The 17577-nt window shown below is 42.6% G+C and overlaps 1 protein-coding gene across 2 annotated transcripts in view; it reads right to left on the bottom strand.

Annotated features, from left to right (window-relative positions):
- LOC100564939 (5-hydroxytryptamine receptor 2A) overlaps positions 1-17577 on the bottom strand; it is a 221804-nt gene that overhangs the window by 17778 nt on the left and 186449 nt on the right. For both annotated transcript variants that reach the window (XM_062963799.1, XM_062963798.1), the window contains exon 5: positions 3869-4489. In XM_062963799.1, coding sequence (XP_062819869.1) covers positions 3869-4247 — 379 coding nt within the window. In that variant the 5' untranslated portion in view covers positions 4248-4489. The remainder of the gene's footprint in view (positions 1-3868; positions 4490-17577) is intronic.

Below are 17577 nucleotides of genomic sequence, written 5' to 3'. Positions count from 1 at the left end.
ACAAGCGACAAGGACAAAACACAAGCTGTGTGTGACGCCGTTTGTCAGCAAAACACATGGAAGCAGAAATCTGCTGTTTTGAAGCCTTGCATCTGTTGCAGGAGAGAAAATGCTGTGGATATAAACCCACGACATAGTCTGGAATGTACTGTATTCTAGGTTTACCCATTCGTAGCAATTCTATGTTCACTCCTTCCCCAGCATTCGGGTCCATGTCTTATTCCCCAGACGCGCCCTTTCGAATTTTCAAAGAAAACATAGCTTTTGAACATGATTTCAAGTGGAAAGTAAGCATTCGTGTTTAATCTGCCTCTCTCTGCACTTCGGCTTCTGCTAATTAACATGCTTATTTAATTAGCCCTCCAGGAAAGGCAGGCCACAATGGCATATTTGAGCATGTCGGATGCAAGTTGCCCATTAGCGCACGACATTCTTTTTAAACCAAAGGTTAGCGGATAAATGTTTCAGAGGGCCGTGGTTTAATTGGCAAAACTGGACTTTTGCTGCTTGTTATCGGTCTCAGGATCCTGGGTCCTGGGGGCATCAAACGCCCTAAGGGACCGTATTAGAAAGAGGAGGGAAGCAAGGAAAAATTCTATAAAGAGTATGGGGTCCTTAGTAAGACCTTGTCCCTGAAACCCTGCAGAATTTTGCATATAATGGACAGATTAGGCAGGCGCCCACCCTGTCCTCCTTCAGAAAGGAATACAAGACTTGGATGTGTTGTCGAAGGCTTTCATGGCCGGGATCACAGGGTTGTTGTATGTCTTTCGGGCTGTGTGGCCATGTTCCAGAAGTATTCTCTCCTGACGTTTCGCCCACATCTATGGTAGGCATCCTCAGAGGTTGTGAGTTATGGATAAACTAAGTAAGGAAAGGAAAGAATATATATCTGTGTAGAGTCCAGGGTGTGGCAAGAGTCCTTTGTCACTGGGAGCCAGCATTAATGTTTCAGTTAATCACCCTAATTAGTTTTGGAAATGTTTTGTCTCTTGCCTGGGCGCATCCTTTGTTCAGTCAAGCCCTCAGAGTGTTGGTTCCCATCTACTGTTTTGATTTTGGAGTTTTGTAATACTGGTAGCCAGATTTTGTTCATTTTCATGGTTTCTTCCTTTCTGTTGAAGTTGTCCACATGCTTGTGGATTTCAATGGCTTCTCTGTGTAGTCTGACATGATGATTGTTGGAATGGTCCAGCATTTTTGTGTTCTCAAATAATATCCTGTGTCCAGGCTGGTTCATCAAATGCTCTGCTATGGCTGATTTCTCTGGTTGAATTAGTCTGCAGTGCTTGGATGTTTAGACAAGCCTTTGAAAATGTCTCGCTCCAATGGTGTGCAATTAATGACACAGCACTGCACTTTCATCCCATGACCTTGTTCCTTAGCTACAACCTGCACTATCCCATTCCCTTGTTCTTGTTTACAGTTGCCCATGATTCACGACAGTTGTCACCATAGGTTATTGGATGCTGTTCTGAGTTTAAATTGTTGTTTTACAAGCGATTGGTTTTATTTTAGGATTGTAAGGTAAGGTAAAGGTTTCCCCTGATTTTAAGTCCAGTCGTGACCGACTCTAGGGGTTGGTGTTCATCTCAATTTCTAAGCCGAAGAGCCAGCGTTGTCCGTAGACACCTCATTTGGCCATTGGCATGATTGCATGGAGCGCCGTTATCTTCCCGCCGGAGCGGTACCTATTGATCTACTCACATTGGCATGTTTTTGAACTGCTAGGTTGGCAGGAGCTGGAGCAACAGCGGGCTCTCACTCCGCTCCCAGGATTTGAACCTGGGACCTTTCGGTCTGCAAGTTCAGCAGCTCAGCGTTTTAACACACTTTGTGTCAACCCCCAGAGTCAGACATAACTGGACTTAACGTCAGGGGAAACCTTTACCTTACCTAGCAACAATAATAGAGTACAAATGTAATAATAATAGAGTAAAATAATAAATGTAATAATACCAATAATAATATAGTAATTATAATAGTACAGTAGCGTCTCACTTATCAAACGTAAATGGGCCAGCAGAACGTTAGATAAGCGAATATGTTGGATAATAAGGAGAGATTAAGGAAAAGCCTATTAAACATAAAATTAGGTTATGATTTTACAAATTAAGCACCAAAACATCATGTTATACAACAAATATGACAGAAAAAGTAGTTCAATACACAGTAATGCTACGTAGTAATCACTGTATTTACGAATTTAGCACCAAAGTATCATGATGTATTAAAAACATTGACTACAAAAATGCGTTGGATAATCCAGAACGTTGGATAAGCGAGTGTTGGATAAGTGAGACTCTACTGTATAATAATAATATAATATAATATAGGCTCGCACCACAAAATCCACAGCAGCATACTGATACTGCAAACGTAATACCTGATGCAGAGCCATCAATAAAGAAATAATAAAACATTTGCCGCTTACCAGAAGAAGGGTTACCGAAACTGGGATGAAACCCGGGAACCACTTGTAAACAGCATGAACGGATATATTACCACCTACTCCAATCAATAACCAGCTACTCAGGATCTACATCAGCATTGACTCTGTCTCCTTGGCTTTACTATTGTTCCAAAAACCTGTGGAGTCCTGAGGAATCCTTCCACAACTGCAGACTCTGAACCAGTTTGCCTTTAAGCCAATCTAATCCTTTTAGGACTGTAGAGATTTATATCATTTTGTTTGATTTATAAATACTGAGTTAGATACTTTTGGGTTATATACCATAGGACTGAGCATTGATTCTGTGAATGTAATATGTATATGATGCTCCAAATATAAGCCAACCAGGATCCTCACCCGAGTATAAGCCGAGGGAGGTTTTTTCAGTCCTAAAAAAAGGGCTCAAAAACGGCTTGTACTCGAGTATATACATTATTATTATTATTATTATTATTATTATTATTATTATTATTAATATAGTGTTGGGGCCCCTGGTGGCACAGTGTGTTAAAGCGCTGAGCTGCTGAACTTGTGGACCGAAAGGTCCCAGGTTCAAATCCCGGGAGCGGAATGAGCACCTGCTGTTAGCCCCAGCTCCTGCTAACCTAGCAGTTTGAAAACATGCAAATGTGAGTAGATCAATAGGTACGGCTCCAGCGGGAAGGTAATGGCGCTCCATGCATCCACATGACCTGGAGATGTCTATGGACAACGCCGGCTCTTCGGCTTAGAAATTGAGATGAGCACCAACCCCCAGAGTCGATCACGACTGGACTTAACGTCAGGGGAAACCTTTACCTTTACCTTATATACAGTACTAGCTGTGCCTGGCCACGCGTTTCTGTGGCGTTGTCTGGTGGTGTTGGTGAGAAATTGTTGAGGTAGTGGTGGTATTGAATGTCTGTTGTATGGTTGTCTTTATGTTTAGTATGCACACTGAAGTGGATTATATGGCATTGTGGAGTCAAGATAATCCAGTTCAAAGCAGATAATATAAGATTCTAAATGGGTTATATAGCTGTGTGGAAGGGCCTTGAGTCTACACTGCCATATAATCCAGTGCAAATTAGATAATATGTGGAAGAGGCCTAAGTGAGGCCTAACTGTGCCTGTCCCCTGGGCTGAGGAGGTTGCTAGGAGACCAAGTGGGCAGAGCTTAGCCTTCAAACTGGCAGCAATTGGATAAAAACTATTATTCCTCTCCCTGTAATTAAGACTTTATTTTTCTTTTCTTTTTGTTGTATCAACCTAGAGCCGTGAATGATGGGTTGTGTTGTCAAATTTTGAGGTTGGGGGGCCTGTAGTTTGTTGTTTTGTCCGCTGCCCTGATGCCATCACTCTTTTATATATATAGATGATGATGATGATGATTATTATTATTGTGTTACTGACTTGGAAGAAAGGCAAGAGGCTTACCGTAGAGGATGGTGATGAGGGACACCGGCATGACCAGGATGCCCACCAACATGTCGGCCACCGCCAAGGACATCAAGAAGTAGTTGGTTGCATTCTGGAGCTTCTTCTCCAAGGAGACGGCCATGATGACCAAGATGTTGCCTCCGATGGTCAGCAGGATGATGACCAGGATGAGGAGGGCCGGCCAGTTCTTCTCCCCGAGGGACGTCCGGGAGACCTCCTCCTCCAGGGAGGCATTGAGGGGCTCTGAGGTGGGCAGGCTGTGGTTCAAGGTCCAGTTGGTGGTCAGCTGCCAAGCCATGAGGCTGCTGAAGTCCAGCGTGACCGAGGCCGTGGTCAGGCCCACCAAGAGGCCGCTGCCCCCTTTGACAGCACTCATCGCCCACCGACGGACCCCGTTCTCAAATGGAAGAAGGAGGAGACCCAACGCAGAGGCAAGATCTCCAGGGAACAGGGCCACCAAGGCGGGCGGCTGGCCATGACGGGTGGAGATACGTCGAAGCCGGAGAGGAGTCTCCGCAGGATCCCGCCAAGGCCAGCCCTTCGGGATGGCCGCTGCCCACTGGCCGGTGGCAACAGGGTTTTGGCAACAAGGTCCAACTCATAGTTAAGGCTGGCATTCTGCAAAAGGGAAAGGAGAGAGACAGCGTTGGAAGGAATCAAAGGAAGGAGGGAAGACAGAGAGAGAAGAAAGAGATATGAAAACATCTATATATATAAAAGAGTGATGGAATCCTGGCGACCGCCAAAACAACAAAACTAAACACCCCACAACCTCAAAAATTGACAACACAACCCATCATCCACGCCTCTAGGTTGATACAACAAAATGAAAAGAAAAATAAAGTCCTAATTAGAGGGAGAGGAATAATTGTTTTTATCCAATTGCTGCCAGTTAGAAGACTAAGCTCCGCCCACTTGGTCTCCTAGCAACCCACTCACCCAGGGCACAGGCAGTTAGGCCTCACTTAGGCCTCTTCCACACTGCCTATAAAATACAGATTATCAGATTTTAACTGGATTAGATGGCAGTGTAGACTCAAGGCCCTTCCACAAAGCTATATAACCCATATCATCTTATATTATCTGCTTTAACTGGATTATCTGGACTCCACACCTTTACCCTTTACCTTAACTACCACCAATTCCTCAATACTTTATTTCCCATATCACCATACTTCGCCACAGCAATGCGTGGCCGGGCACAACTAGTTTATCTTCTATTTTGGCAGGAGCCCCACTGGCGAAGTGTGTTAAAGCGCTGAGCTGCTGAATTTGCAGACCGAAAGGTCCCAGGTTCAAATCCCCGGAGCGGAGTGAGCGCCCGTTGTTAGCTCCAGCTCCTGCCATCCTAGCAGTTCGAAAACATGCCAATGTGAGCTCCTGTCTGTCAGCTCTAGCTTGCAGGGACGTGAGAAAAGCCTCCCAGTAGGATGATAACACATCCAGGGGTCCCCTGGGCAACATCCCTGTAGATGGCCAATCCTCCCACACCAGAGGAGACTTGCAGTATGTTCTCAAGTTGCTTCTGACGTGATTAAAATAAAATTGAAAAACTGGAGCAAAATGTGCTGCAGGATGTCCCTCCTGCAAAGACAATTTTTTTGCAGTTTTCCCCATGTCTTTGGGATAGAACCAATTAGGAAATGACATTTATAACCCAGGAACAAACATCGTGTTACATAGTGTTATCAGAAATGTGATGTCTGGTCCTTGTTTTATAGGAACTTTGCTAAGATTCAGAGCCATTTGCTTCTAAACCTTTGCCATGCAAAGCTTCATATCTTTTGCTGCAGATTTATTTTGGAGGATGTATTTTTATGTATGGATTACACTATGTAACATGAGTTTTGTTCCCGGGTTATAAATGTCATTTCCTTATTGGTCCTATCATAAAAACATGGAAAAAAAGTTTATTAAACTGCAAAGACTTTGTTGTTGTGGGAGGGACATCCTGCGGCACATTTTGTTATCATTTTCCCATGAATATCTCTTTAAGTCTCAACCAATTCAACATAGTTTGTGGCGGCCACAAAATAAAGTTTTTGGAATAGAGCAACTACAGTAGTCTCACTTATCCAAGCCTCGCTTATCCAAGCTTCTGGATTATCCAAGCCATTTTTGTAGTCAATGTTTTCAATATATCATGATATTTTGGTGCTAAATTCATAAATACAGTATTTACAACATAACATTACTGTGTATTGAACTACTTTTTCTGTCAAATTTGTTGTATAGCATGATGTTTCGGCGCTTAATTTGTAAAATCATAACCTAATTTGATGTTTAATAGGCTTTTCCTTAATCCCTCCTTATTATCCAAGATATTCGCTTATCCGAGCTTCAGCCAGCCCGTTTAGCTTGGATAAGTGAGACTCTACTGTACTTTCAAACTTTTTTTTATCATGTCAGAAGTGACTTGAGAACATACTGCAAGTCACTTCTGGTGTGAGAGAATTGGCCATCTACAAAGACATTGCCCAGCAGATGCCGGATGTGTTAATATCCGATATTGTTTTACTGATATTGTTGATTTATTGTTGTAAATTTGTGTTTTTGTTTTGATTTTATATTGTCATGTTGGGCAAGGCCCCATGTGAGCCGCCCCGAGTCCCTTCGGGGAGATGGGGCGGGGTACAAGAATAAATTATTATTATTATTATTATTATTATTATTATTATTATTATTATTATTATTATTATCCTACTGGGAGGCTTTTCTCATGTCCCTGCAAGCTAGAAGTGACAGGCAGGAGCTCACCCCGTCTTGCAGATTTGAACCTTTAGGTCAGCAACCCAACCTTCAGGTCAGCAGTCCAGCTGGAGCTGATAGAGGGAGCTCATCCGTGCTCTCCCCGGGTGGGATTCGAACCTGGCAGCCTTCAGGTCAGCAACCCAACCTTCGAGTCACAAGGCTTTTATCCCCTAGGTTGGCTTATACTCGAGTATATACAGTAACACTTTCAAACCAGAAACAGAAAAAATTAAATTTTGTTACATAGTGACGTCGTTGTCGTCATCATTATCATCATCTGTATTTCTACCCTGCCACTATCTCCCCGAAGAGACCCTTGCATTCCCATCCACTGGCCTGGATAAAAGCTTAGTTGAAATAAAGACAATAGTGTTCATCATAATCACAGGGAGAGTGATATATCCCAGCATCCCCAAAACAATCCTCCCTTATTCTGCAAGGACAAAACCTTCCTGAATCTGGATCCACAGGTTGTAGGAGTGTTGAGCTTTTTTTTTTTTTCCACGTCAGGAGCAACTTGAGTTGTTTCTGGAGTGAGAGAATTGACCGTCTGCAAGGACGTTGCCCAAGGGACATTGCCCGGATGTTTTGATGTTTTTACCATCCTTGTGGGAGGCTTCTCTCATGTCCCCGCATGGAACTGGAGCTGACAGAGGGAGCTCATCCACACTCTCCCCGGGTGGGATTCGAAACAGCAACCTTCAGGTCAGCAACCCAACCTTCAAGTCACTTAGTCCACTACACCATCTGCGGGATTATACTGGTACTTGACCAAACTACAAATCCCACCATCCCATAAGATGGAGCCAGGCCATGAATGCCAAACTGCATCCCTTTGACAGTGTGGATGCAGCGAAAGGGGAAGCAATGAAAGACCTGGAGCCCCGGTGGCCTAGGGGATAAAAGCCTTGTGACTTGAAGGTTGGGTTGCTGACCTGAAGGCTGCCAGGTTCGAATCCCACCTGGGGAGAGCGCGGATGAGCTCCCTCTTTCAGCTCCAGCTCCATGCGGGGACATGAGAGAAGCCTCCCACAAGGATGGTAAAAACATCAAAACATCCGGGCGTCCCCTGGGCAACGTCCTTGCAGACGGCCAATTCTCTCACTCCAGAAGCAACTCCGGTTGCTCCTGACATGAAAAAAAAAAAAAAAAAACGAAAGACCTTGGGAAACTACAACTTCCAGCATTCCACTGCATGAGCCATGGCAATGAAAGCAGTAATTGCATTCCTTTAGCAGTGTAGATGCAGATGCAAATGGAGAGAAAAAAGGACCTTGGGAAACTACAACTCCTAGCATTCTATCACATTGAGTCATTGCAGTGAAAGTGTTGCCAACTTGCATTCCTTCGGCAGTGTAGATGCGGGTGGAGAGAAAAAAATTGAAAGATTTTGGGAGACTACAACTCCCAGCATTCCACTGCATGGGCCACGGCAATGAAAGCAGTGCAATAACTGCATTCCTTTGGCAGTGTAGATGCAGATGGAGGAGAGGGAGGGAAAGAAAGATCTTGGGAAACTATAACTCCTAGCATTCAATTCAGTGTTGAGCTGAAAGGCACCACTCCAGGTCTGTTTCCAGACTTAATTATTTATTTATTTACAGTATTTATATTCCGCCCTTCTTTCTCACCCCGAAGGGCGGATCACATTATATAGGGCAAACATTCAATGCCCATATATACATAGAACTGAGACAGAGACAGACACAGAGGCAATTTAACCTTCTCCCGAGGGGATGTTCGATTCTGGCCACAGGGGGGAGCAGCTGCTTCATCATCCACTCTGATGGCACTTCCTCATTCCAATGTTGTAAATTAGTTAAACTTGCCTCCCCACTTTTATAAGTGGTACCTTATTTCCTACTTGATAGATGCAACTATCTTTCGGGTTGCTAGGTCAGCAACGAGCAGGGGCTATATTTTATTTTTAATTGACGGGTGCTCACCCCGGGCTGGCCTCGAACTCATGACCTCATGGTCAGAGTGATTTATTACAGCAGCTGTTTACCACCCTGCGCCACAGCCCAGCCCCCGACAGTCTTTTGGTCCCACAAAGCCTCCCTTGCAATAAATCTCCCCGAGAGCCAGGCTCCTTCCAACCTTTGCCCTTTGAGATTCCTCCCATGCCAAGTCACCCTTTTCTCTCCCGCACTCTCTCTGGTTCTGAGAAGCCAAAAAATGAGAGACAGGAATAAACCAAGTCCCTAAATGGAAGCAGCTGGGACGGGTCCCCACATTTTGAGCCGAAGCAGGGCAACTATTAAAAGAAAAGAAGGAAGAAGCCCAAGGAAAACATCAAGGCGCCCAGACACACACTCGTTCCCGGGGTATGGATGATCTCAAGGCACATTTCTATCATAAAAACATGGGAAAAGTTTATTAAACTGCACAAACTTTGTCTTTGCAGGAGGGACATCCTGCAGCACATTTTGCTCTAGTTTCTCAATGAAGAGTCTCAACCAATTCAACCTAGTTTGTGGCTGCCACAAAAACAAAGTTTCTGGAGTATAACAATTACTCAAGTATAAGCCTAGTTTTTCAGACCTTTTTTTAAGACTGAAAAAGCCCCCCTCGGTTTATACTTGGGCGAGGGTCCTGGTTGGCTTATATTTGGGTCAGCTTATACTCGAGAATACTGTATATGGTACATTTATTTTTTTTTTCTATTATTATTGGTATTATTACATTTATTATTTTTCTCTATTATTGTTGCTAATATTACATTTATTTCACATTATTATTATTATTAATACATTTATTATTTCACTCTGATATTATTATTATTGCATTTATTATTTTACTCTATTTATTATTACATGTCTTATTTTACTCTATTATGATTAAAAGGATACATAAGCACATTTACATTGAAGAAGATGAGAATAATGATTTGATCAGAGTTGGACAGTCTTATCTTAAATTTGAGCTTTATGAAACTACAGTAGAGTCTCACTTATCCAACATAAACAGGCTGGGAGAACGTTGGATAAGTGAATATGTTGGATAATAAGGAGAGATTAAGGAGAAGCCTATTAAACATCAAATTAGGTTATGATTTTACAAATTAAGCACCAAAACATCATGTTCTACAACAAATCTGACAGAAAAAGTAGTTCAGTACGCAGTAATGTTATGTTGTAATAACTGTATTTACGAATTTAGCACCAAAATATCACAATATATTGAAAACATTGACTACAAAAATGGCTTGGATAATCCAGAAGCTTGGATAAGCGAGTCTTGGATAAGTGAGACTCTACTGTATTACATTCATTATTTTTCTCTATTATTGTTGCTACTATTACATTTATTTCACTCTATTTTTATTATTATTAATAATACATTTATTATTTCACTCTGATATTATTATTATTATTATTGCATTTATTATTTTACTCTATTTATTATTACATGTATTATTTTCCTGTATATATTATTATTACATGTCTTATTTTACTCTATTATGATTAAAAGGATACATAAGCACATTTACATTGAAGAAGATGAGAATAATGATTTGATCAGAGTTGGACAGTCTTATCTTAAATTTGAGCTTTATATAACTATTCAAAAATATTTCACCTACTGATTCCTCAATTAATATAATTTTATTGGTATCTATTTTTATTGCTGAAATCTAACACCCTTGGCTTATACTGGAGTCAATGTTTTCCCAGTTTTTTGTGGTAAAATTAGGTGCGCTTATATTTGGTTAGGCTTATACTCGAGTATATACGGTACTTTCAAAGTAAGGATTTCACAATTAAACAGGAAATAACACTTTCAAACCAGGCACAGGAAAAAAAAATCAAATTTTGTTACATAGTATTATCATTAGCCACTCCTTTGAAAGCACCAAAGCAGAAGAAGCCCATTGAAGCATTGCTAACCTCAAAGTGAGCCCAAACCATTGAGAAAGGTTGATTAAAACACAATTACAGAGCACAATTAAAACACAATTACAAGTCTCAAAGCAGGCAGAGATCTCCTTGAGAGGGGAAAAGAGTTGTGATTTATGGCAATGAGAGAGTAAAGATGGAGGCAGCAGAGACAAAGCCGGAGCGGAAATATTTCCAATTAAAGCACCACTTTCCTGCTCAAAACCCAGCCTGAAATAGAGCTTTTAGAGTCCAGTCATGTCTGACTCTGGGGGTTGGTGCACATCTCCATTTCTAAGCTGAAGAGCTGGCGTTGTCCATAGACACTTCCAAGGTCATGTGGCTGGCATGACTGCATGGAGCACTGTTACCTTCCCTCCGGAGCGGTACCTATTGATCTACTCACATTGGCATGTTTTCGAACTGCTAGGTTGGCATAAGCAGGTGCTCACTCCGCTCCCGGGATTTGAACCTGGGACCTTTCGGTCTGCAAGTTCAGCCGCTCAGTGCTTTAACACACTTCGCCACTGGGGCTCACAGTCCAACTGGAGGTGGGTCAAATTTCAGTTGAGGCCTGGGTTTGGATCCTTAAGTTCCATTACTGATCAAAATCAATTTTTTGCCCCTCTCTCTACCACTGTGACCATAGAAATAGATGAAGAATGTAAAGCCATGGGAGTCAAAGCCCCAACATAATAAGGTCAAGGTTTTCCCCTGACATTAACTCCAGTCGTGACTGACTTTGGGGGTTGGTGCTCATCTCTATTTCTAAGCTGAAGAGCCGGCATTGTCCAAAGACATCTCCAGGTCATGTGGCCAGCCTGACTGCATGGACTGCCATTACCATCCCACCGGAACGGTACCTATCGATCTACTCACATTTGCATGTTTTCGAACTGTTAGGTTGGCAGGAGCTGGGGCTAACAGCGGGTGCTCATTCCGCTCCCGGGATTTGAACCTGGGACCTTTTGATCCGCAAGTTCAGCAGCTCAGAGCTTTAACACACTGTGCCACCAGAGGCTCAACACAATACCCCGCACTTAATTCAGCTCAAATTCGGAAAATTAAAGGGAAGAATATTAATGTTCCTGGTAATGAAGCATGAATTATGCATCCGTTGGGCCGCCGTGTGTTGTGGGATTCCTCCACTCCGCTCACATCCACCGAGCCCGAAACTTCCCAGTTAATATCCCCCCTAATGACTTTTTAAAAATTAATTTGGGGTTGAAATAAATTTGTTCAGGTTTCCTTACATCTTTTGTACGCCTAAGTTGAGTCTCTCCATCTGCCGAGTGGGAACGGTCAGAATTTTTTTTCCCCCTGCTGTAAATGACTCCCAAATTGCCTTGCTTTTTTGACAGGGAGAGTCGATAACAAGGCAAAAGGGTTTAGAAGGCAGCCAACTGTCAGTTTTGACAATATAGCAAACAAGCGGCAAGGTTGACTGGGAGGAAAATGGGATTGTTTCGAAAGGGAGGACCAGCTCAGAAAGGATTTCAGCACACAAACATCCCCAGAATCTCCTTTGGATGCGAGGGAGGGAGGGAGGGAGGGAGGGACTGTAATCCCTGAGAAGGTTGAACACCTTCACCTGCAGAAATGAAGCCGAAATTGCCACTGTTCAAGCCGCCCCCCTGGAAACCATTTCCGTTGGGCTTTCTCCAAACAGCAGCACAGTTTAGCTCCAAAGTAGTATTTTAGCAGCTCAATTCCCTTGTTCTTTTTCCCAGCCATTCCCTTGGAAAATTAAGCATCCGACATTCGAATTTGTTGGATATGGGCCGGGCTGTGGCGCAGGCTGTTGAGCAACCAGCTGCAACAAATCACTCTGACCAAGAGGTCATGAGTTCGAGGCCAGCTCGGAGCCCCGCGTTTGTCTTGTCTTTGTTCGATGTTAAGGCATTGAATGTTTGCCTTATATGTGTAATGTGATCCGCCCTGAGTCCCCTTCGGGGTGAGAAGGGTGGAATATAAATACTGTAAATAATAAATAATAAATAAATAAATATCATCCTGGACTACACAAGTCTCAATTAGTTATGTAGTGGATAAGTTAGAATGAGGGAAACCTCTCTCTCTATTACATGCATGCCTAGATAGGCAGGCCTTTGCTGGTTTCTCTCTTCTTTCCTGTTTACACCCACTCCCCACCTTGTTGTTACAGTAATGTGAACCTTTTAGGGATGAGGCAACTTCCTCTATCTAGATTGGAATGTTAATTGCCCCAAAAGACTTGGACCATGTGGTCAGGCATATCTCTTCCTCCTTTGTCTTCAACCTGAGATGGACACATTTTGCCCACTCTCCTGGCAAAATGTAGCTATTTAGATATTTGTTATTTTTACCTGCTTACCTTCCTTAGGTGCTAGCCTAGACAGCTAGTTAGCTCCAAAACCTTTTCTATCCACAATGGATTTCTTTTTACCTCAATAAATGCTTTTTGAACTTTTAAGGAAACTTTGCAATCCTTTGCCATCCTAAGAAACAAAGGCTTCTCCAACCTCACCACACGTAAGTTTTTGCTGCTTATGAATTGTGGTTCTGCCACTCTGCTGTATTTTTGAGGAATCACTGCCGAAAGAGGGTTATTTTTTGAGTCTAACCACTCATAGATTCCCAACAGAATTCCATCATCCACAGCCAGTTTGTTAAACTAGACCATACTGTTATGGGAAAACCATTATTATTCTCCCCTTAGGTAAAGGTTTTTCCCTGACATGAAGTCTCGTTGTGTCTGACTCTGGGGTTTGGTGCTCATCTCCACTTCTCAGCTGAAGAGCCGGCGTTGTCAATAGACACCTCCAAGGTCATGTGGCCGGCATGACATCACGGAGTGCTGTTACCTGGAGCGGTATTTATTTATTTATTTATTTATTTATTTACAGTATTTATATTCCTCCCTTCTCACCCCGAAGGGGACTCAGGGCGGATCACATTATATACATATAAGGCAAACATTCAATGCCTTAACATAGAACAAAGACAAGACAAACACGGGGCTCCGAGCTGGCCTCGAACTCATGACCTCTTGGTCAGAGTGATTTGTTGCAGCTGGTTGCTCAACAGCCTGCGCCACAGCCCGGCCCGGTACCTATTGATCTACTCATATTTGCATGTTTTCGAACTGCTGGGTTGGCAGAAGCTCCCCTTAGTCCATCTTAACTAGCGGCAGCTGGATTTAACTGGTGATTGGAGTGCAAAGATGAGATCTCCAGCCCCTTTTCATCAGTTAACAAAGAATTGCAATAGTATTGCTTCAGATTGTTGCAGCCTCAAATGTTGGCTAAAAATGTCATCCTTCTAACATCCCAATTGCCAGTGAAACAGGCCTCCTTTGCCAGTCTTGCTGCTGGATATTTGGGTGAGCAACAGGGTTAAGGCAGTAAATATGACTTAGTTATGCATCACTGAGTATTCGGTTCTATGTGTATATGGGCATTGAATGTTTGCCCTATATGTATATAATGTGATCCGCCCTGAGTCCCCTTCGGGGTGAGAAGGGCGGAATATAAATACTGTAAGTAAATAAATAAAGAAATATTCAACATTCATTGGTGCCGACACTTTTGGACTACACTTTGTAAAAAAATTTGACAAAACTTCTGTTTCCCTTTTGAAAGTGAGATTTCCTGTTTAATTGTGAAGTACAGTAGAGTCTCACTTATCCAACATAAACGGGCCGGCAGAACGTTGGATAAGCAAATATGTTGGATAATAAGGAGGGATTAAAGAAAAGCCTATTACACATGAAATTAGGTTATGATTTTACAAATTAAGCACCAAAACATCATGTTATACAACAAATTTGACAGAAAAAGTTGTTCAATATGCAGTAAAGCTACGTAGTAATTACTGTATTCACGAATTTAGCACCAAAATATCATTATGTATTGAAAACATTGACTACAAAAATGTGTTGGATAATCCAGAACGTTGGATAAGCAAGTGTTGGATAAGTGAGACTCTACTGTACTTACTTTGAAAGCAATTGTTCTACTACAGAAACTTTGTTTTTTGTGGCTGCCACAAACTCTGTTGGATTGGTTGAGACTCTATGAGATATTCATTGGAAAACTAGAGCAAAATGTGCTGCAGGATATCCCTCTCGCAAAAGCAACTTTTTTGCAGTTTAATAAACTTTTTCAAGGTTTTTATGATAGTATCAATTAGGAAATGGCATTTCTAACCCAGGAACAAAAATTGTGTTACACAGAGCTAGTAAAAAAGGTAAAGGTAAAGGTTTCCCCTGACGTTAAGTCCAGTCGTGACCGAATCTGGGGGTTGGTGCTCATCTCCATTTCTAAGCCGAAAAGCCGGCGTTGTCCATAGACATCTCCAGGCCATGTGGCCGGCATGACTGCATGGAGCGCCGTTACCTTCCCGCCGGAGCGGTACCTATTGATCTACTCACATTTGCATGTTTTCGAACTGCTAGGTTGGCAGGAGCTGGGGCTAACTGCGGGCGCTCACTCTGCTCCTGGGATTTGAACCTGGGACCTTTTGGTCCGCAAGTTCAGCAGCTCAGCGCTTTAACACACTGTGCCACCAGGGGCCTTGGTAAAATTAGGTGCCTTGGCTTATATTCGGGTTGGTTTATACTCGAGTATATATGGTAACACTTTCAAACCAGAAACAGAAAAATTTAAATTTTGTTACATAGTGTCATCATCATTATCATCATCATCATCATCATCATCATCTGTATTTCTACCGAGACCACACTGTGCCACGATTCCCAAAAATGCAAGCTGTGGGACCCATACAAAGTCTCCCAAATGCCAGACTTCCAGATGTTTTGGACTTCATCTCCCAGTATCCTTGACTTGCCGAAGAGGGCTGGACATCTGGGAGTTGAAGTCCAAAACAGCTGCAGGACCAACATTTGGGAATCAGTGACCTAAAATGTCATGTTTGAATAATAATTGGCAGCGTTAATTATTGTCATGTACGCTGGAACTCAATCGACAGACCCAGTTTTTTGAACTGAACACGCCTACCTGTATTTTATAATATGTTTTATGAATACTGATGTAAGATAATAATAATTTTTAACTGTTTTATATATTGCACTGTATAATTTTTATATATACGTTTTATTGTAAGCCGCCCTGAGTCCCCTGTTGGGTGAGAAGGGCGGGATATAAATATTGTAATAAGTAATAAATAAAAGTTTCCAAGCTCTGGTTGATTTCACCAAGGACATATCCTCATTGTTGGGAATCTAAGAAGGTTTCAACTCTTTGAACAGGATTCATGTTGCTGTGTATGGAAACTGGGGACCGTTCTGCCCCCAGATCTTGCCAGATGTTGCTTCAATTACCATCACTATGTGGACAAAACCAAGCTTAGTAGAGATTTGTCCCACTTGTTGAATGAATCAGCCTTCCGTATTCAAGCAAATGACTCAGAAACTGAGTCTTTGTTTTCCTCCTTCGGATCTCTTGGAATACTCTATGCCAAGGCTCCTTCTGTTCAACAAGAGCAATTCAAAGGTCATCACTGGTCCCATCGGCCTTGCCATCTTGGATGTTAACGGAGCTGTCCGAGTCAGCCGTAGATGCGAAAATGTCCATACTTTTCCAAGAGCAAAACCCTCCCGTCAGCCAGCGCTGCTGCTCCTGCGATGCCTTGTGAATCTTCAATGAAACTGCGTTTCCCCCTCATCTCTCCTCCCGCGTTCTCTGCCTGAAGAATGCCTGTCCTCCCACGCTGCCGCTCCACAGATCTGACAGCTGAATTACATTCATATTTTTTAAAAACTCCCCAAGCTATTGTGCTGCCAGGCTTAGAGGCAGGCCTTCTCTCATTGCACTTGTCTTATTTTTCACCCACTGCTTTGGGGAAGGGGGCTTTTGGGGAAAGGAGGGAGAGGAGATGGGCCGCAATGGGTCAAGCGGGTTGACAGACCCTCTCCTCTCATGCACAGGGGTTGAATCCCCAGGCCTTAGGCCAATTATCAGTACGTGGGGCAAAACCAAAGCTACTCAGGATGTATCACCTTCTTATATTTCTCTTCTTTATCACTCTATTCATCCCTTTCTACATCCATCTATTATCTATCTATCTATCTATCTATCTATCTATCTATCTATCAGGCTTGAGCGATCCATGAAAAAATTGATTCTAAACTCGCTTCAAAAGTAGGGGGTGCTAGCGTTTCGTTTCTGATGTCATTTCTGAATTTTGCCCCTCAAAAATTTCGAAATTTAATGAAAATTCGTTAATTTCAAAAGTAATTCGTTAATGGCAGACGCGCATGCGCAGTGGCAAAAAAAAAGCACGGGGAGGGAAGACTTTACAGGTCTCTCCCGCCCTCATTTTTTGAGCTATCTTCTTCAAACTTGGTACAGTGGTAGAACACATTTAACACTGATAGCTTACCAAAATTTAAAACATTTCCCTTATCCTCTGATTTTTGGTGAATTTTTATAGCTTTTATAATAAACCATTTTATAATAATTGCAGAAATCTGTTCCTGGTTTGGAAGTCTTATTTCCTGTTTCATTGGGTTGTCTTTACTTTGAAAGTCATTGTTATACTTCAGAAACTTTGTTTTTGTGGCTGAAACTTTGTTAAATTGGTGGACACAGGAAACCACAATGCACTACACCAGGAGTCCCCAAACTAAGGGCCGTTGGCCAGATGCGGCCCTCCAATGCCATTGACCTGGCCCCTGTCCTAAACTTTACACTTAGGGTTGACTTAAGTCTGAAATGACTTGAAGGCACACAACAACAATCCTAATTTTGGACTGTTTCACCACAGTCTGGCCCCTCAACAGTCTGAGTGACTATGAACCCCTGCACTACATTACACCATGGTCTCTCTCTCTCTCTCTCTCTCTCTCTCTCTCTCTCTCTCTCTCTCTCTTTATGAATGCTCCCATGAGAAAATGTATGGATGAACTACAATTCCCAAAAGTCTTGGGTCAACCGTCCAAAACCCCCCCTAGGATTCACAGCTGGTGTGTGCCAAGCTTGGTCCAGATCCATCAATGTATCCAACTATCCATCCATCTACACATCCATTCATCTATCCAACCAACCAACCTTCCATCTGTTACTGGCAAAATCCAGT

Source organism: Anolis carolinensis, unplaced genomic scaffold (genome assembly GCF_035594765.1).
Source record: "Anolis carolinensis isolate JA03-04 unplaced genomic scaffold, rAnoCar3.1.pri scaffold_12, whole genome shotgun sequence".
NCBI classification, from domain to species: domain Eukaryota; kingdom Metazoa; phylum Chordata; class Lepidosauria; order Squamata; family Dactyloidae; genus Anolis; species Anolis carolinensis.
The sequence above is the reverse complement of the archived record's forward strand: the minus strand, read 5'-3'. Positions and strand labels throughout refer to the sequence as shown.